At 41.3% G+C, this 21928-nt stretch overlaps 1 protein-coding gene across 1 annotated transcript in view; it reads right to left on the reverse strand.

The window, feature by feature from the left end:
• LOC147708856 (uncharacterized) overlaps nucleotides 1–21928 on the reverse strand; it is a 632993-nt gene that overhangs the window by 275014 nt on the left and 336051 nt on the right. The window contains exon 10 of the mRNA XM_086925786.1: nucleotides 12780–12867. Within this exon, the coding sequence (XP_086781912.1) occupies nucleotides 12780–12867 (88 nt within the window). The remainder of the gene's footprint in view (nucleotides 1–12779; nucleotides 12868–21928) is intronic.

Below are 21928 nucleotides of genomic sequence, written 5' to 3' on the forward strand. Positions count from 1 at the left end.
ATGCTTATTTCCAGTCCAGGGAGGACCTGGCTTGGCAGTTCGGACTAGACTGTTCCCATTGGGTGCAGGGTCAAGACTTTTTATTTTATTTTTTTAAAAGGTTTTATATAGCGCTGGCTAGACCCGGAGGTATCAAACCGCTTTATATGAGCATCAGAACATAGTTACAGGTCACATCGTTACAAAGGTTACACAGTTATTAGAGTATGGTAACATAGTTACTTGTATGGTCGAGATAAACAATCAGCACAAATACGTAAGGGGAAAAGCAGGCAAGGGAAAGATACAGGGGAGGGGGAAGGAGCTGGGGAAGAAGACAGGTAAAGAAGGCGGGAAAGAGGAGGGGAGGGTGAAGGACACCGCATGGGAAGAGGAGGGAAGAGGCGACAGGGAACACAAACCGGTAGACGAGTCAAAGCAACGTCCAAAGTCCACTAAGCTGTGATCCCAGGGGAAGTGGTAACACTTCCCTATCTCAGTTTCGGGAGGTTCCCTTTACGCAGTGTACTCTCTCAGAGGGATCTCTGAGACTCCAAGGCCTACATTCTGGATCCTTCCCCAAAAAGGGGAGAGGGAGTGCTTTGGCAAGGGGTGCCATACTATACCTCATCTGTGAGTGGCTCCCTTGGTGAGTGGACTCTCTCAGCATGTTCGCTGAGATCCAGAGTATAAATATTGGATCTTACCCCAACAATGGGAGAAGGAGTGCTTAGTCAAAGGGCACAAAGGACAGGGGGCTAGGCAGACTAGCAAACAAGATGAGAGATTCAGGGTAGAGGGGATAGGAGCTTGGAGCTAGGGAGGTAGACAAAGAGAGAAAGAGTACGAAATGGGAACACATTTAATTAATGAGTTATTATATAGCGCTGGCTAGACCAGAGGGAATTAGAGCGCCTTACATGAGGAACAATAATGTTGTAATTTACATCAGTTAAAAGTTACGTAAGTATCCAGAAAAGCATTTAAAGAACATAGGGGACAGGTGAATGGAGCATGGAAGAGTAAGGTGATAGGGTAAAGGGGTAAGAGGAAGATAGGACGTAGAGACGAGGGGAAAAACTGCCCCAAGGTCCGGCTGGGTAGGACACGGCGGGGGCGGGGGGAGTCCACAAACCATCTCCTCTTTTAGCTATATGGTAGCTCCACCGGGCATCAGCCAAATAGCTAGGTCTCCACAGTCTGAGGTAAGTTCCGCAGGTTCCAAGCCCTGATGTGAAGGCAGGTTAGGGGATAGGTTCAAGGTCTGATCAATGTCCAATTGTTGTCCCAGGGAAGTAAAACAACATGTAAAACAACATGTAGGGAAGCCATCTTGGGGTCAGGCAGGGGACTGTACTGTACACTGGTACACTGGTGACCATCCTAAGGTCAGGTATCTGGCAGTTAAAGTCAATATCCAGGACAGGGACCGCCAGAGAATAACAAGTCCAGCGTGCAAACACCATCACACGCACAAACATGAAAAGCACACACAAATGTGAGCAAAGACTCTCATATGCGCACTGATGCACACAAATACATGATTGCCAAACATACTATTCTGGTCAGGCAGGCCTTACTAACGTGTAAACATATCTTCAGTGTGATAATTAGAAGATGGGGTTCTGAAGAGTATTTGCACTCCCTTACCTTTTGATACCTTCTCCCAGCCAGTATATAAATGCCAAAAGATGTTAGTGATGGCTCATTACAGAGCGGCTTACTGCTGCTCATTTTCTTGAGCTGAAAACAAAGCAGTGATTTCAGCATAATGCTTCTTTAGGCCAGAGCCTGGCACCCCCCTGGAATCTCTTGAGGCCCCCCTAGGGAAACCCGCCCCCCAGTTTGAAAACTCCTGATCTACAGGGACAGCATCCTGCACTTGTCTTTCATGCAGTGTCACCAGAAGATCAGGAATATTGGCGACTATTGTGTGGTAAAGTCTGGATATGTCTTTGCTCTTTACAGCTGACTGTGTGACTTGTGACTGTGTGACTTGTGCCTCTAGAGGATTATGGTTGAGGAGTTTGAAAAGGGTGCCTTTGTGTGTTTACAGAGCACGGTGCAATTGCAGATAGCAGTAGAATCACGTGTGATGCAGGCTCTATGTCTCCATCAGAGACAAGAAAGGTCAGATGCGTATCCCCTCCCAAATGTTTCACTAAGTGAAACATGTGTCATTAAGGTCCCATGCTCTAAAGCCAGCTAATTTAATTGTGTGTTACAACCATGATCCATCCCACAGTGGTGTTTCTGCTATCAGAACTCTATCTTATTAGCTTGATGCCACCAGGCCAGGGTTGTTCCGGTGGTCGGGGGGCGGGGGGGGTAATCGGAGAACATAAGCGCCTCATATAGTAGTTGTAGGAGGCTGTGCGGTCCTATGCACTCAAGCTCCAACACCACCACTGGGTTGTTACTGTCAGAGACTAGCCAGTCATTCACAGGGAGGATATGGTTCAGCCAATTATAGAGTTGTATGTCTGCTAATACAAGAGCTTCCACAAAAGGTGAAAAGACACATCTACTATATGCTATTAGAGGTTGATAAAAGTGTTATGTTCAGATCCCATTCGTGTTGTTTATCAAGGGTCACTTGCATTCATAGGTTTTTAAAATGGTCTGGAACCAACACAGGTCTGTCGATCTCAGAAGGGCAATATGGTCACCAGACACTGAAAAATAAGTAGTCTTTGTCCAGTTTCTGGATAGGTATAAGGCATCTCCTTAAATTTGTCATATATCCAGAGTGACATGCCCTAGTATAACTGTCTCATGATAGGAGGGGGCACCTAGTGCCCAACAGGTGGTTCTCCTGCATAAATACCACCCATGGTGTGAGCAGATTGATATAATGAAAGCTGGTGCCTGCTTCACTTTATTATTCAAGTCGTTGACATTCCAAGACAGAAGGCTGATGGTGTCAGCGAAGTCATACTGGGTGTCTAGGTCATGCTGTACTGCTAAAATGCCAGTGATGTGACCCACAAAACAGTAAATGAGCAAGCCAATGCCACCCATCTTACGGATGTCACAGCCTTAGGAAGCATTGTTTTCCAAGATAGAAAACACAGGCACAGTAGAAAGAATGTCCTGAAAAGGTGTTTCATTAAGTCTGTTATCATCCTTTGCAAGAAAAAAAGGCCTCTTAGAAGATTGTCAGTATTATGATTGGTAGTAAGGTGTACTCTGAGAGATGCTGCTTGGAGCCCTTCATTGGCCTGGTGTAACAAATAGGGGGTTAAGTTAAGAGGTTGTACAGACAGTAGATGTAAATTGATTAGTGGGATAGAAATGGATCCTTTACATTATTATGTCTCATCCATTTACTCACATTAACTGATGCCCCAACATGCATCACAGTTGAGAGAAATATCCTTTTTGACTGAAACCCAGTACTAAAAATAATTAATTTAGTGCTCATGCAGGTCAATATCAGCAAATTCAGAAACCAGTGCCTTAGTTTATCTAACCCGACCATGTGAATAGTATTTGTCAGATGTGTACGGTCTCCTTGTGCTTCTCTGAGATCCAGACAGTATTTCTTACTAATCAAAGCTGAATTAATGGGGAGCCAGGGGTTGTGATGTATGGTATGTTCACAAATGTCTAGACATCTGGTTCGCTGGACAATACAACCACAGAATGAAATTCCCAACAAGTAAAGTGTAGGCTCAACCAGGAGCCAAACTGCTGAGGACACCAGAAAAATGCTCCTCACATTAGTCACATAACGCTTATAAAGATGTTTTTGGCTTTGGAACATAGAAACTTCCAATATTACATGCATATTCAATTTACCAGAAAATATTGAGGTTTCAAATTGTAGAGTTTCCTGAAATTATTTTTGCCATCTCTAATGAAAATGACTTTATGTTTGACATTAGAAATTGATAAAGCTCAGTGCAGGCAAGATGGCTGCCGACTGACTTTGGTGAAAGTTGCTGATGCTTCTCTCCCTCTGTGCTCACTTAACAACCACCTAAAAACATACCCCCTTGTCTGGACACTCACCTCTATGATGACATGCAGCTGCTGCGCATCGGGATGCAGTTGAAAGCAAGGTGCTTTGCCACAGTTCAGCTCTTGTTACCTCCAAGTCTCCGGTGCTTTCTTGGCTTGCCTAGAGGGAGGTGCTGGTGCCCCATACGGAATATGGCCCCGAAAACAGATAAAGCCAATAAGGCGGACACAATTCTTAACAAGGATAAAGATGCTCTGAATATGTCAACAGATGTTGGGGGGGCAGCTGGCGCCTCCGGTATCGGCAACTCTAAAAATACTAACATTCCCCTGGTTCAATATGGGGGCTGAATCCCACGTGCCGAGGAGGTCCGACGTCGAAGAAAACTGATACCACTGGGAAGAAATTGGCACCACAGGCAGGACCCGGCTTTGCGCTGCGGTGGCCGCAGAGGGAGCACTGAGGCAGCCAATTGTGGCGGAAGCTTTCTCGATGTCTTTGCCACCAGCTCATGCCGTCAGTCTCCAAAAGGTGACTCTGAGTCTCCTGCCCTCTGTGACTTCAATACTTCGGAAGAAATTGACTCAGAGGAGTCTTCTACCATGCAAAAAGGCTGTCCTTACAAGGTAGCACTCCAAAAACGAAGAATAAGATCTAGAGGAAGTCCAGCTAAGACAGATGTGGCAACGGCAAGAAAATCGGAGTGGGACTACTTGGCTACTAGCATGGTTTACAAGAATGATAGGCAAGCGGAATTAGGTGGTCAGGCTGCACCTCCTGGAACCTCAGTCCCACCCTCACTAGATTTGGTATATTCTACTGTAAAACAAATGCAGGGAGAGGCCAGAATGGAAAGTAGAAGATCACTTCAAGCAACAAAAAATTGCAGGCCTCCATCCGTAAAGTTGATAAACTCTGCACAGAAATGGCCGAGAAGGTCACACATGTGGAGGACAGAACTGTGGCACTGGAAGAAGAAGTTGATAAATTACAGGAATTTAAGGAACAGCAGGAAAAGCAGGCAATGGACGTTTGCTGGAAACTTGAGGATTTCGAGAACCGTCAACCGAGAAACAATGTTCGCTTACTGGGGTTGCCGAAAATGCGGAAGGGCTCCATATAGTGTTCTTTGTGAGGGGTAGCTATCCTCACCGTAGGAAATATATAACAGCTAAAAGGATACTGTCAGGTAGATGGAGACTCTCAGCTTTAGTTTATTTCGGCAAAAGAGAGAGGTTCAACATGAAGAAATGCTCCATAAAAACTTAGCTAGAATTGAAGAGGAGCTGGCTAGAGCGGTAAAAATAGGCTTAGTCACTAATGATATTTTGCATCGGCTTGCGTGGGCTAAGGAAGGAATTGAGAAATGGCTGCTGCAAAGGCATCAGAATGCTTTTTAGTGAAAAAAGAGCAATGCCATGAATTTAGTGAGCATGTAGGTCATACATTGGCAGTCAGACTTCGACAAAGGTGTGCCACAAATGAGATAAAGTAGATTACAGTTGAGTTTGGAAATTTAGTCACAGATCCCTCCCGGATCTAGGAGGTGTTTCAGCAATTCTATCATCGAATATACGGGGAGGAATCTCAGGATTCGCAGAATTTATCCCAGGATTACCTCAATAGCATACCTTTTCAGAGCATTGAAACTGAGGATAGTGAAAAGCTGGAGGTAATTCTGAATCAGGATGAGATTTATGGTGCGCTAAGAAATCTCCCTTCTGGCAAGGCCACCGGACCTGATCAGATCCCGTCGGACGTTTTATACGGTCTTTCTGGATGAAATCTGACCCGACCTGGTTGAAACGATACACTGTGCACAATCAGGGAGTTCGGTTCCCGCCTCTTGGGCAGGCGCTAATATTATACTATTATTTTAAAAAGTTAGGCCGCCCCGGGAGCCTGGATCATGCTGGCCAATTATGCTTATAAATAGTGATGCTAAGATTTTCTCAAAAGCCTTTGCGACCAGATTAAACACTATTATAGCCAAAACCATTAACCCGTGTCAGCACAGGTTTATACACGGAAGGGGTACTACCCAGCATACGCAACGGGTAATAACTCTGTTTGACGAAGCAGAAGTCTCAGGGGACCCTATGGCTTTGCTGCTTTTGTTCGCAGAAAATTCTTTGATAGGGTCTTCTGGGATTATTTATGGGAGGCACTGAAATGGTTCAGAATCGGTCAGGGGTTTATTAAAGCCATTTGAGCTATGTATAATGTACCAACAGCTCGTTTAATAATAAATTGAAAGTACACTACATCCTTTGAGATCAAATGGGGCATCCGGCAGGGTTGCCCATGCTCACCCCTGCTATTCGCCATATATATAGACCCTTTAGTTTGGCTCCTAGAGGTTTGTCAGGAAATCAAAACCAATGATTTATCATGGTATTGCAACAAAAGTCCTCGCATTCGCCGATGATGTCGCCTTAGGTACTCCCAATCCATTAGCAGCAATAGCAGTAGCTGAGGAGATTGCTCTAACATTTGTTAGGATCTCTGGATACACCCTGAATAAACAGAAGACCCAGATAGTCATTAACCCGGGGATTAGCCTTTCTGATTCATGGGTGACAGACTCAGCGGTTTATCTGGGTATTTCTATATCCTCTGATCTGAATGCGCTGGTGGCAATAAATATTGATCCTATAATTCGGAAGGCTAAGATAGATTTTGATAAACTTCATAATTTACACTTGTCTTTGGTCTGCAGCTGTAACGTGGTTAAAATGGTATTTTGACCAAAAATACTCTATTTATTCAGGGCCATTCCTTTAGAGTTTGGGAAGCAATTGTTTGCTGCACCAGAAAGTCTGGGTAATCAATTTGTTTGGGCACATGGCAAAACAAGGAGAGCCTTCCGTTATAGGACACTGCCCTCTGCAAGAGGTGGTTGGGCACTTCCAGACTTTAAATTTCATTATTGGGCTGCGGCTCTCCAATATATGTGGGTGCTGTTTGGTGGGCAATCAGTAGATCTAAGTGCCAAGGATAGGTTGTCAGATATTTATAGGTTATTGGTAATTGAGGATGCAATGAACTGCTTCATGAAATTTAGTGAGCCAAGTTATTTTAAAAGAGCAAAGTTTAAAACTATGTTGGCAGCCTTTGAAATCTGGGCTGCCCTTAAGAAGAAGACGGGTTTGAGCAGAATGAACTCTTATACCCAGCTGTATGGCAATCCCACGCTCCCAGATTTTTTTTTCCGATCAGATTATGGCAGAATGGGCAGGGTGTGGCCTTGCAAAACTGGGGGATTTGATGGGCTCTGAGAGAATGCTCCAATTTAAGGATATCCAGGACAAATTTAGGATAAGCTCTAAGAATTTCTATCTCCAGATTAGAAACTTCCTGGGCAAACATCTGGGTGGGCTTAATGGCTTTTGTAAAAATAAAGCCATAGATGCTATAAGAAGCAGCAAGGGTTGTAATGTAAAAGAAATTTATTGTGAACTTACATCACTTAAGCACGATGACTTTGAAAAGCAGGGTAAAAAATGGCAAGATAGGCTGGGCACTGATCCAGGTAATTTTCTTGAGTCTTTAGAGCTGGGGCCGACAGTGTTATGTTCTGGTAGGCTTCAGGCTCAGCATTACAAGACGATCTTTTCACTCTACTATACCCCAGCAAAGATAGCACAGTGCGGAGGACAGGTGGGAATTAGATGTTCATGGTGCAACCTATTAAACACAGATTTAGTCCATATGTTTTTCACCTGCAGCGGCTTGATTCATTAAAATTTTCAATTATTGTTTTCTGTGAACAGACCTTGGATATTAAAATTAAGCTAACCCCAACCCTAATGCTTTTTGGGGTTGACAACACCCAGGGGCAAACCTCGCGTTTTCGCTTTTTGTTTCTTGATGTGGCAGTTCTCCGAATATGTGTTGCTGCAGCCTGGCTTGATCAAGCCGCCCCAACTTTTCAACTTTGGCTAGCTAGGTTACTAGAAAGGTTTAACCTGGAGAGAGGAAGTTATGAGAGGAGGGGTAAAAGAGGAACAATTTTGGGTAAATGTATCTGGGACCCTATCTGTAATTGGAAGGAATTGCAAATCCAAACCGGGTCTTGATTTTCGAACAATTACTGACACCTTATTTTGTTGAGGTGTTTTCCCTCTGTTAATCTATTTGTTTGCCAGAATTTTATCGTAAAAGATATTTGTCAGAATTCTTTCTCAATTGTGGATAACTCTTAGTTTTCTGACTTGATTTGATTTTTTGTTTTTCTTTCCCTTCCCTCTGGGAGTTTACTCAAATTGTATGTCAGGATTTTTTTTTATTTAATTTTGAAAACCCTGGATGTAAAAAACTGAATTATTAATACTCATACGTGAATGAATTTCATATGTATGATTGATGCTGTTTATAATTTCAAAATGTGCAATAAAAATATATTTAAAAAAAAGAAATTGATAAAGCTCATTGTGTGCCCTCATAGCATGAACCCAATGAAACTAAACAAAGACAAGCCACATTTAAAGTCCTGCATTATCATTACCTCATACTAATACTTAAAGCAGTCAATGAGATTCCAACTTTAATGGTGTAAAGGAACAAAATATATATTCACCAAGACTTTGCACAGGAAATGGTAAATTTGTGTAAGCAATTATTCACCCCAGGGTCAAAGAGGCTGGTTGCAAATATGGACTTTTTGATCTTCAGTCATGAGGATATGATAAAAATAGGTTTCCAAATACTTCACTTCACATGCAGATCTAGTAGCTTACGTGAATCTTTGTGCTCTCTTCTCTATGGATACTCAACCCTTTACTAATAGTATATGATACTTGCCCGTTACTTAACCCCTTCCAGGCTCATGACGAGTTGGGCTCGTCATGGTGTAGCTTCCTCGCACGCTGATGACGAGCCCAGCTCGTCATGTAACATAGAGTTCACAGATTCCCAGCACAGGAGGGGAAAAGCCATAGCAGCCAAGGTATTAATCATTGTTCTTTCCTTTCTGTATGTAAGTGCCATGGTGCAGACTCTCCCCCTTGGATTATACCTTTGTTGCCTCAATGCTTCAATTAGTGCATTTTCCTCTCAGGGTTTATATATGTCTTGCTTCTCTTGCATGTTTTCTTTGTCATTTTATATGGGCTACCTATTTGGTGCTTCAATGAATACATATACTATTGTGTAACATTCCATATACTAATATAACACACCATAAGTATAGCCACCAGATATAATTTCAAAATTGCTTTCTTAAATGTTAAAGCCACCCAGTAAAATGAAAGAATACTTTCACAAATGCAAATTAGATATGTGTTTTCTAGAAGAGACATATAGATGTTAACATCTTATCATAGATGACAAAAAAATTGTTTAATACTACCATGTCTTCACCAGCACAAGGGTGCTAAATGGTGTGACTATACTTTTTCCTCTTGAATGACTTCACTTTTCTAAATCCCAAAATGATTCTGAAAGGTGTTATATCTATGTTCAAATTCATATTGATAAATGCTCTCTTCACTTGTTTAATATTTATGCTCCTACCCAAGGCGATCCCAATTTTTGGAAGTCAATTGCTTCATATGTAGTTAATATTGGAATTAGCCTCTCACTATAGGTGGAGATTTCAACTTGATCTTAGATCCACTGCTGGATAGAGTTTCTGCAGCTACATTTCAACCCACAAAGTCAAATGCTCTATTACAAGCATTTTTAGCCAGTTTTAAATTAATTGATCATTGGAGGCTTACATATCCAACTACTAAAGATTTTACTTTATTTTTCAATGCTCATTATACATATTTATGCATTGATTTACTTTCTTTAAGGAACTGCCATAAGATTTCAGATCGCATAATAGTGCCCATAACTATTTTGGATCACACCTTAATTCTCTCTAACTTTAAATGATATTCCTAAATGTGCCCCTATATGGAGAATGAATACTGATGTATTAGCTTTGACATCTTCGAGGTGTGTTCATGAGATTCAGATATTCAAAATCAATAAGCCCCATTTGCACTTTGCCAAAAAGATGTTCACATTGGAAAACAATCTGAAATTCGTGCCAAAGGTACCATCTGAATTTCCCCTGAACTGATGATCCTCCAATAATTTTTTTTATAATGTGCCTTTGGTGGCAGTGAACACTCCACTGTTGTTGTATACAGTTGCTTGACATTCTACATTGAGAGGTCTAAAGAGACCAAAACAACAGGCCAGGCAAATTGGCACCAGACACGACTGACAGAATCTGAGTGGAACAAGTGATTGTTTAGAGGAGGAGCAGTTCTGCAACCTCTTTAGGTAAAGGCCACCCCTGATTAGAAGAGATGGACTTTACACCAAGCACAATTCTAGATCAGTTGGAAAGGGGGGATAGCAACACTATAGAATAATAAGGCTTACCATATCACCCTTACTCTACCTATGAACCACTTGGAAGTGAATACACCATGACACAACTACTCCACAACCTCTCTTAATAAAATAATTCCAGGCCCGAATGGTACAACTGGACTGAATATCACTCATGTCAGCCCTTGACATCCACTGTGAAATTCAAAGTATAACACCTGCTTTGAAAAAGTCTAACCTTTGTTGTCTACAGAATCACTAGTAATTAGTCCCTTGTACAACTTGGGCAATTGATTGCAGTTCTATTTATGTGAGAGCGCAGCACAGTTTCACAACTAGAAATCCTCAAATTATCAAACTAGAGACAAGAAATGAGCTCCTCTAAAAAGTTCACAAGCTTACCCACATATACAACCGTGTCTCTACTTCTCAGGTTTAAGAGATCCAGATAATTGTTAACAGATACTGTTATTTTAATTGTGATTCAATAATAAACCATATAAAATTTCAAGAGTGATTTACAAATTAAGCATAATTCATTACACAAGCATTCAACAATATAAAGATACTTACTAAGGATTTGAGTAATATAATTTCATGAGTATTAAAAACAATATGATCTCGATGATTCAGCCCTGAGTTTTATATTTTTCAGTGCACTTGAACTGAGAAAAATAATGTGTTTTTCAACGGTACATAATATGACAAACTGGCTCCACCAATAAAATCAGTATATCTTTCTGCCTCCTGTGATATAGCAGCAGGCGGTCATGCAGGGAATCTGACTGCAAATCATGATTACTTTCCACTGCATCTCTGGGTAGATGTAATGGGTAAAATTGTAACTCCAGCATACATTGAAGAAAGCAGTGATGTGATAAAATGGTTTATTCATGAAATGAGCCAAATCAGCAAATTTTTAATTTAGGCAGAAGTCGCTAGATCAGAAAATATCTCCAAACATCCAGTTAGCAACTGCATTGGCATGTAAATGGGCCAATGTAAAATACTAACCTGAACATGTTATAATGATCGTACCTAAAGGACATTTAAATATAGCTCTAGTCAGATGAGGTCCATCGGGTTGCAGGTCTCTTCCAAGAAAGCACCTCCAAACAGGAGCTAATTTCTATTGAGTTGCTGACTACTGAAAAACGCATATCTCGTTATGAGATCAACTTGGTCTCAGGACTTGCCTTTGAATCTACCTATACCACTAGATAAAATGTGGTGGGAACCAACTTTGGCAACCAGTAAGGGAGTTCAAGATAATTACTTATTAGAGACATCTGTTTTCTATGTAGCCTCAGGTAATTAAGTCACTATTGCATATCAATTTTCTCTAATCCGAGACTAATGCAACGTCAGCTTTAGCATGACTGATCATAATGGTTAACAAAGTTATTCTGAGAAGCATGGATTGACAATGCTTTTATGTTCCGTTGTAGACTTTTATTGGTAAGATCAATAATGGGTAGGACATCAGCAAAGCAGAGAATGTTGTCAGAACATATGTGAGGCAAATTTAATTGGGCCGGGAAAAATTCATCTTTAAGATTACTCAGATTTAAATTGACGAAGAAAAGGTGTAAAACATACTAAATGTTATAAGGAAATATATTACCATTAGATAGACCATTACGATAGTTACCAATGTTTTATTGATGAGTATACAAACAGCAGTAAAGAAAGTGTGCAGTGCATCCCAGCAACTTGGTACAATGTGCCATCTATCAAACCTGTTAAATGCCTCAGAGGAAGTCGTTAGATGCACATTGAGCTATTAGAGCTTTGCGCACAAAGAAGACCTGTACAAAACCATTTTGCTGTCACAAACCTTGTGATTCAAAAAATCGCGGGATTTTAAATGACAACATGTTTTTACAAAATATTAAACCCCTTTTGCAATTCAGAAACACCTAAAAATTAATAATTTGGTAGATTGTTCTGTGACCCCCTTTTTACCAGCTATGTTGTGATGCAACCTATGGGAATATAGGTTGCATCATGAAATAAATGGCAAGGCACAAATATCACAATTTGCACAGACTATTTGCTTGCATCATGTTAGCTAATCTAGACCCTATTGTTGATATGATGTCAAATCTTTCAAGTTTAGGAAGTAAGATGCTCAAAGAGTATGCTTGTAATAATTTCAGCCTGAGGGCCTACCATTGGTAAAAGACAATATTTTAGGGATTGTACTTTATGACTGGATTAAGTTCAGTGGTTTCTGGAATCTTCCTTTAGAAAATATACATGTAACCTAGTCACTGCATTGTAGTGAACACATCCACTTCCCTTGCTCTGAATGGTCTGTAGTCGACATCCTAAACATCAGCACCATGCTGTTATTCTACAGTGTTCAAGGCCCTGAAGGGGCCTCTTGGAGTTGCTAATCACTCGAAAACAGAGGGTCCACGTGAGCTACCAACCACCATTATCCAACAGCATTTACTATGAACCCCACACTTCCAGCCATACTTTTTCATGGAAAGTGTACACTTACCATGTTGGATATCTTTCATGTCCAAATGAAGGCTTGACATCAATATCCCCACTGCTTGTGATCGTTTATTGCTCAGTAGCTTGACAACCTGTGCAAAGAAAGAATACATTAGTTTAAATATGAACACTATGGGGCAGATTTAATTTTCTGGCGGATGAAGCATTAACCCTTGGTCTGGCTGAGCACTTCACCTTTACCAGGACGAGACTACTCTGCCCACAAGATTTATACAAGATCGCTTAACTGGCGGTCATTCATAAAGGCATTGACAGGGACTACCATCATGCGGGTCTTGTCACTGCATTTTACTGTTTGCTGTGGGAAGGAAATTCCATCGCCATTGCGATGGAGTGTCCTCTCTGCCAATGTATAAATCAGACCCTAAAATATGTAAATTGTTACAGGGCCGATTTTGTAGCTATGCTGCAAAAAAGGCCCTGTAACAAAAACAGCCCCCAGGGGCCCCACCTGTGCGGCGCACCGAGAGATTGCCCAGTGCCTGTTACGGCCAGTCCGGCCCTGGTGAATCCTGCTTCTTCCGGACCCTAAGTCAGAAAGTGAAGAGGAGAGATGACGAGGAGAGAGGGAGGAAGAGGTAAGAGTTTTAAAAATATATTTGTACCCCCTCCCACACTGCCACCCCCGTTTCCTAATAGCTGCCACTGGAATATAGACATGAAGGGACACTTAAAAGATTAGTAAAATATAGCACTCCACAGAAGCGTCCCGTGATTTATCTTGTTTACCACTTGCAAAGGTAACTCTAGAGACAGGTTTAGGCCTAGATTTTGTTTCAAATACACTTTCCTTATGTTCTTTTGAAAGGACTGCACTTTTCATTGCAATTCATGAATGGCACCCCATGGCTCCTAAACTTGATCTCAACACATATTTTCAGTCATTGCACGCTCAGACTTTTCATATTCATTTCTTGAGCAACGAAAAAAGGCGTGCACTGTGGCTGCGGATCGCCCTTGACATAATTGCTTACAGCCATTTAAGTCCATAAACCTTGCTTTAGAACTGATATTGCTCACTCACCCGCTGTGCAAATAAACTTCCAAAATGTAGTACTTCCGTTTTTTAAAACATTTCCATGCATGATGTCTGTGTGAAGTTACTGGGTATTGGATAGGGTAGATACATTGTCACCTTTCAAAATAACTCATATATTTATGACTGTCCGTATAGTCAGTAATTAACAAAGAGTAATGTTGGTAGAATTGCATTTAATTTATTTATTTTGTATTTTTATAAAGTGCGTCTCTACTTGGAAGAAATGCCAGCATGCTGGACATCAGTGTTTAATTTGTAAAATAATGACTGCCAGCCCCCAAAGCTCTTCTCAGAAGTCCACGGCAGGCACTACTAAATGTGAGCATGCTGTTTACCAAGGCTGTGCAGTCTTCAATACACCCCCTGCCTCCTTAATTCACTATTAGACACTTTCTGCCCCTTTAGCTCAGTTTTACAAGTACCTGCTTTCTCATTTTGAGAAGGTTGTTAAGCCTTTCTCTTCCATCTTATTTTCCCTTTTGCCTCCCGGGAAAACGGCAGACGTGGAAAAATAAGGGCTGGTCCCCAAAATTAAGTGTTGGAGGTCCCGCTGGCAACCACCATCTCAAATTAAGCACTGCCGTACATATGAGAAAAATGAGATGCGGAAATTCACAGAGAACAGACACTAACAATAACAGCATAGTGAACGGAACAAGAAATATCACAGAAATCTATGGTCCTATGCAAAAAATGGGTCATGTACCTGTTAGTTGTCAAAGGTGGGAATTTATTACAATAGGCCAAAATATTTTAGTGACATTATCAGAATGAGACTATCAGCAGTGTGGATCTACAGGAGGAGGTAATGGGTCAGAGTGAACGTAAGCGGGAGGATACTTGAGGAGATCAAGTCAGGTTTTAAGAGCGGAAGATTGGAAATGAAGAGTTGGTTTGATAGAGAAAGTTGAATGGGGAAGAAAAGCTGAGGGAGCCAAACTAGGTGAGAGGGAAATTATGGAGGGCCAAGCTCAAAGGGGAGGTAAAGGAGAAGATGAGAATAGCAAGAGGGATAGAAGAAGACACAAGAAAGGTAAGACTGAGTGGACCTTAAGATATAAGATGTTATTAGTAGTCCATGGAAGTTTATACTGGTGCATTTTTAACTTTTTGCAGACTAGGAGAATACCTTAGGTCCTTAAGAACTGATGAAAAGAGAGTGAATTTTCTAGTTCCAGAAATAATTCAGGCCGCTAAATGAACAATTACTTTGAGTGGTGCTAAGGAGACTTTAGGGCAGCCAGCTAGAATAGCATTACCATAGTTAATTCCGACAAATACAAGAGCCTGAACTAAACTGCAAACACTGCAAAGGGTATTTAGTTGTAAAAACGGTGTGTGTGTTTTTCGTTAGCTGAGATTGGATGTTAAGATTTTTTATTTGTGCACAATTTCTTGTGAAACACAGAGAGCTGAGAATCAATCCATGTTTCTAGAAATGTAACCTGATTTAGCAGTGTAGGAGAGAAGCTGCCAATCTATATTGAATGTGAAGCCATGCTGTATTGAGTCTGAGAACGTTCTTAGCCTTTTTATTGAGTAAATGTATTTCATGTACTTCTGTGTTCAATCCGCATGTATATGTATAACAACCCTTGCCTCCTCTATCAAGAAGCACAGAAATTCCCAATACAAATGAAACAACAGAGGTGCGCAGAGAGATTCCTTTGGGATATTATCAGAGGAAGTGGTGGCCACTCACCCAATCAGTTTTCAATACAAACGATGTAAACCAGCTCAGAACCACTCCCTTGAGCCACATGCAGGTCTCTTCAAGTTCAACGAATGAGGACAATTAGTTGGATACACACTTCTCAATGGCCATTGGAGCTAGCCCCAGACCAGTAGCTAGCAATTATGTTGGGGTTATCATGAGATCTTTTAATTAAAGGGTGGGATTTGCCCAGATTCGATGCAACACAGGGCTATGAATTCTTTTAGTGAGGAAGTAATTTGTGACACCAAAATTTGCTGAAGAGTTGAAAATTGCCCCTGATAATGACGGCTGTGATTATATCATTATGGCAATGGACTGGCTTTGCAGATCCTATGACCTTAAACAGGTATTCCTTAGCCTGTGAGTAGAATTTGGAAGACCAATTATCAGCCGCGGCCCGTACAGGTAAGAGCGGTGGGGCGGTTGGGCTGGTGGGAGGGATTTCGACGGATGATGACGATGGGAAATTAATACTTTATTTCCTTTTCCCTCGTCATCTTCCATCGAAATCCCCCCACCCCCCAACTGGCCCGCCCTACCGCTCTTACCTGCGTGGGCCGCGGCTGGGAATTATTGAACAGCAAAGATTTTGGGTTGTCTTGCAATGGCAGGACTAGTGTCCAAATAGAATCCCTCATTATTGTAATTATTTTGTGAACAAATTCATTTTACTTGTAGAAGGACTGGCCTTGGTGCTTATCAGAAGGAAGTTTGAAGTTAAGGTTAACAATCTGAAGCAGTTCTTCAGTTCTCTTCTGTGATTTTTGTATCTTGGACTGAAGATTTGTTAGAGATTACACCAAGCTCACATTTTTGCTTTGCCACTTTTAGAACAGCGAGTGTTCTCGATGTTTCATTTCATCTCCATTGCCTTCCCAAATGCTGGATCCATTTTCTTGTAGAGAAACGTTTGTCTAAGAACCAGGGGCTGCAACTCTTGGGGTTAAGCCTTTCATCTCTAATAGAAGTAATGTAATCAATAGCTTTCTGCACTTATGGCCACATTTATGATGATTAGGAATAGTGATTTCCTAACTGCGATTCTCTGCAATTTGCAATTTGGAAATCGCTATTCCTAATGTATGGGTTTCTTTTGAGTTTCATTAGTGATTCATAATGGGTCACAAATAGACCTACTTCATGAATAATAATGAGGTTTGTCGCAATTTGTGACCCACAATGATTTGCTGCCATCACATGAATGGTGGCCTTTTGGGGTCTGCAGACCACCATGTCTGTGATTCAAAATAAAAAAAAGCAAATGTTTTTTTTTATTGCAGCCTATTTTCCTTAAACTTAAAGGAAAAAATGGATGCTTTTAAAAAGAAAAATTACACTTTTGAGTTTAATTTTTTTAAGAATAGGCTAAGGTCCTTGGGACCACGTTCTGTTCTTAAAACATATTTTACCAGCCATTCTCAAAGGGGAAGGGGTCCCTTAGGGACATGTTCCAATAGGCTAATTTATTGCCACAAACTTTGAGTTAGTGGTAAAGTGTGAATGTTTTACGACTGCATTTCGGTTGCAAATTATTCGTACATACCAATGCTAATTGGTGTTAGGAAGGGATGTCCTGAACACACACTTAATCCAAATATCGAATTGCAAAACCCAAATTGCAATTCTGTAACAAGTTACTGAATCACAATTTGTTAAATCGGAAACAGCATTTTTCTGGTCACAAACAGGCTTGCAACCAGAAAAATGCTTTCTACATGTGGTCCTAAGAAGCTAAAGAAAAATCAATGGAGGAAAACTATTCTTAATGATTGTATGCATTGTCCTGCAGTGAAATCAAACATTTGCTTTTATACGAGTAGTAAAAGATAGAAATGAAGTATGGGTAAAGGGATGGGGAGGGTGCAGGTTGTCAGGACGACACAAATGTAGCCAATCCGATTGGCGTAGCAAGTGGGGACAGTCCCCCTGGGGCAGCATGAGTTTTGAGGACAGCAGCCTCCCTCAGCTTTTACCTGCCATCCAGGGTGGCAATTGTCAGCAAACTCCTCCCCCCCTTCAGTGCGGTCATCGCTAGGTGACAATTAGAGGAATCCCCAGCCCCCCATGCTCTTCAACGTGGCCACCGCAAGGTGACAAATGCAGGGACCGCCCCACATGGTCAATGGTCTAGCTACACCACTGGGAAATCCTGTGCCAAGGAACCAACAGTCTCTGTGATAGAGAATGATTTCAATAGTGTCAATGTGCTAGAGGAGGTGCAAGCTGATATTAATGGCTGCCCGAGATTGTAAAAAAAAGACTACAGGCTCAGAAAGCAGTTATTACACATCTCTCTCAGTGACACTGCTATCACTTCTGTTGTGATACCAGGTATCTTTATGCACAGGAACTATATTAACAGTGGTCAAAACTAGAATTACCCAAAACAGATTTTGATCCTCAGACCTGGGTAGTTCTTTAACTTGTTCAGCTTTCAAATGACAGTTCTGAAGAAAACATTCTGGATCCTTTGTAAGACCTGGTCTCACATTCACAAAAGCACTGCTGAGAAATTCAGATACCCCTGAATATGATAATGTACATAGGTGCACTGCTATCCTGAATTGTACTTGTTAGTAGCAATGCACAAACTACAAGCCCATACAAGTTGCAAGAGGAATGGGCCAATATAGGGGTATTAACTTCTCTTTGCAACTTACAGTGGAATGTGTAAATGCTGTGTGACCACTCAATACAAAAGCAAATGCTGGGCCGCAAGTCTGACCCTATAGGAAATTAGAGGAGCAGCTTGGACCCATGCCATGAATGCGTAGTTACTCCTAGCCACTTTACCCCACCCCAGTTACTACATCTGGTGCAGGGCAAATAACTCACCATCTTGCAGCTTTTCCTTATGCAACATTAGTGCTTGTGAGAAGATCAGTCATTCACCTGGCCACGTGTCTCTAGTTTTGGAAAGTGAAAGAACCCCAGAATACATAGCTGGCAAGCCAAGAAGCATTCATTGGATCCAATACAATGAATACATCATAGATAGGTACAAAGCAGCCGATAATAGGTTTGCCAGATAGCCTGTAAACATTACTACTGCCATTCTGCATAGGATCTCAATTAAACAAGCCATATGTTCACAAATGACATAGGGGTTGATTGCAATGTCCTTCAGAAAGGCTCCGAATTGGATTCGGGTCTGCTGAATACGATCGGGAACCCGTCTTTCTGGTCGATTCGGAAAGTTTTCTGAACAACATCTTAATCAACCCCTAAGTCACTTGTGAACATATGGCTTGTTTAATTGAGATCCCACACAGAATGGCAATGGAGTTCTGAAAGCATTTGGACTTTCTGATTCGGTTCTGAAAGGCATTTGGAGGAACCAAGTCATTCGGAGCCAGCTCATACAGGTCCATGATTCCGACCAAGCGATTACGATGTCGGATTCGGACAGCCTTTCCTAATCGGTTTGTCTGACACAAATCAGCTGTCGTAATTGGACTTTGGGGGCCAGTAGCAGCCCCCCCCTCACCTGGAGCCTTCCGAATGGGGCCAGTGTGGGTACCCATAGGACCCCCCTTTCAGACCATGCACAGTGTGAGAGGCACCAATAGGTGCCCGCCACAGGGTGCACTATTTTCCCCACCCACCCCTTTCTTCAATGGGAACCTGTATATTCGGTCGGAGCAAAGTCCCCAATCATCAAGAATATGGAACCTTCCATCTTGAAAACTCAGTGATGCAGAACATATCTCACTATTGGCCATAACATCACTTAGATTATGAATGCCAACTCAGTGATGCACTCATTATTCACGATGGGATTAAACAGTACTATGTGTCTATGATCACATCATGGAGCAAGCCATAACATGAGATAACATGTAACTGTTCAGTCAAGTAGGAAGTTGCTTGCATCGAAAGGTTTCAGATAGAGGTTCTGCAGTCTGATATCATACGGAAAAGAACAATGCTTCCTCTTGGAAGTACCTGAGTGATTTGATACTCTACAAATATCTATGCATAATACAAGAGACACTTCAATTCAGAGGCCAAAGCGTGTATGATTAAGACACAGAATACATATATTGTTATCAAACATAACTGGTAAAACATAGTGCTACAGTAGTACTAAATAAAGATAATTGACCAGAGATTAGTACAGTGAGTAGTTTGCAAACACAGACTGATACAAGTATAAAATGGCTCTCTGGCACACTAGGTAGAGCCTATGTGTCACTACGCTTCAATACAAGTGTGTGGTAGTCCAATCATTGGGAGAGAGGTATTCCATTTTTTTTACTAGGCCAAAGCCATCCTCAGGACCATGTCATAGACACCTATATGATAGCAACCTTGAGGGTAAATAATGAAAAAATATGTTATCTCTTATTTGGGAAAGAACATTACAAGCGTGCTGGCGCTCAATACAATGGTTTCAATTGTTTCAATCTCCTAATGATTGATATGAAGTGGTCTTGTGAAAGCATAGAGTCCCACCCGAGGACTGGGGTTAGCCTGTCTACAATGACAAGGTGTCTCCACAAGTATTATCTCACCACTGGAACTATAAGAAACCTTAAATCCATTGGCCTTTTGAAAAATCTGGAAACGTTATTGGTCCGAGTGTGACCTCTGCTAGTAAAGTACATTTCGCCAGCACCAAGAGACCCTCTATTTAGGGAACATATTTACATTTAAAAATAGAAAAGACTGGAATAGAAAAGAATACAATACGATAGAACAGAATAGAATATATTAGGAGGCATGAAACAGTTCTTGTAGTGAAGAGACAGGGAGAGAAACTGAGTCTGGCTGCTGATTCCTCATACTTTACTACGAGGAGACAGGGGCCGGAACGCACAGTCAGTTTAGGCGAGATGTCATATTACCTGGAGCTGGGAGGGCCATCTACATTTCCCTCTCCTCTCTATGATTACTACACCTATGGCTGCTAATCAGTGTGAGGTAACATTGGCAGGCAGTGGAAGAAGAATGGACAGAGCGGAAATATGTTGCCGCGCTGTCTGCACCCACACCCTGGCATTCTTGGGACAATGATACTAGCATGACAATGTGTCCCTAACCGGTGCATCCTTGTAATGATATGGGCATGTGCATGGCTTTAAGTGAGATAGAAAAACTGGGGGTCTTTGAAAGGGGCGTGGTCGATGCAATTAAGGGCGTGGCTTAACAACACCTATTCAAAGAAATGGAGAGTCCGATAGGGACCCGTCTCAGCACCTGTTTTTTAGAACTACCGGTGCTCAGCAGCTTCTTAAAGCCCTGAACATGTGTACTTTATATGGTAATGTGTACTTAACTGGGGCGAATGTGAAGAACCAGGCTTGGCTTTATGATTAAATGGGACACTCTGATAGTGACATTGAAAGATGAACACAATTATGGCATTCTCACTCCGGCATGAACTTTTCATTTAACTAGGACTTCGTTATACTCTCTGGCAATCGGAATATGTTGGCGCATTGTGAACATGGCATGAAAAAGTGGGACTTTGTAACGCTGGAATGTTTACCTAGCCTGGGCACTGTGGTCTTAGCATGTAATATGTAACTAAAATGGTCACGCTCAGCTTGCCATGGCCAAGTGGAAACATGCATGGTCTATCAGCAGAACTGTTTTTGGAGTTGTAGGCCATTACATTGAGGTTGATAATTCCAGCCTACAAAATACTGCATTCATGGTAAGTAGATGCTTGCTTTACTTAACTCCACATTTGCTTACCTAGATTTACCAAGCCATGTAGTAGGTGGGACGATTAGGATTTGCATTTTCTTCTCTTGTGATATAACACATGCAATAAATTTACTGTGTACCGTATTTAAATGGAATAGCTAGAATTATAACATTACAGGCATGCTGGAATATTTATATCACTCAATTATAAATCATAAGCTCTTTAGCTTTTGGTAGCAGGCAGCAATCCTGAATAAAATATCAATTCTTATGGTATTTTCTTTTTCTGCCTCGTTGATTTTGATGGTCTATTAAATGGCACACAGACGGTGTTATGTATTGCATACCCTGAGACAGTATGTAAAACAGGTTTCAAAGAAACTGTGTTCTGTAGCTGCTTTATTTGTATTGGGTACAAGATTAATTCATGGAAATATGCAAAACATGCTAATGCAGAACTAATGCTCATATTTACTAAGGCAGACCTTACTACTGAAATATTTTATGAGCTCCCCTTCAGAATTGCCTATTAAACCTATATATTCACTTTATTTGTTAAACAATTCTTTATGGTATACAAGGGTACAACACATATGGTTATAGATAATCATGTGAGCCAGAAACATTGATTCACGAAAAGAGGGAGACTGACACGTAAGAACAAAAGACCAAACATCACGGTACCAAAGTCATATAAAAACACATACTGCCAACAAGGTTCATG

The sequence above is a fragment of the Lissotriton vulgaris genome, chromosome 6, assembly GCF_964263255.1.
Source record: "Lissotriton vulgaris chromosome 6, aLisVul1.2, whole genome shotgun sequence".
Lineage (NCBI taxonomy): Eukaryota > Metazoa > Chordata > Amphibia > Caudata > Salamandridae > Lissotriton > Lissotriton vulgaris.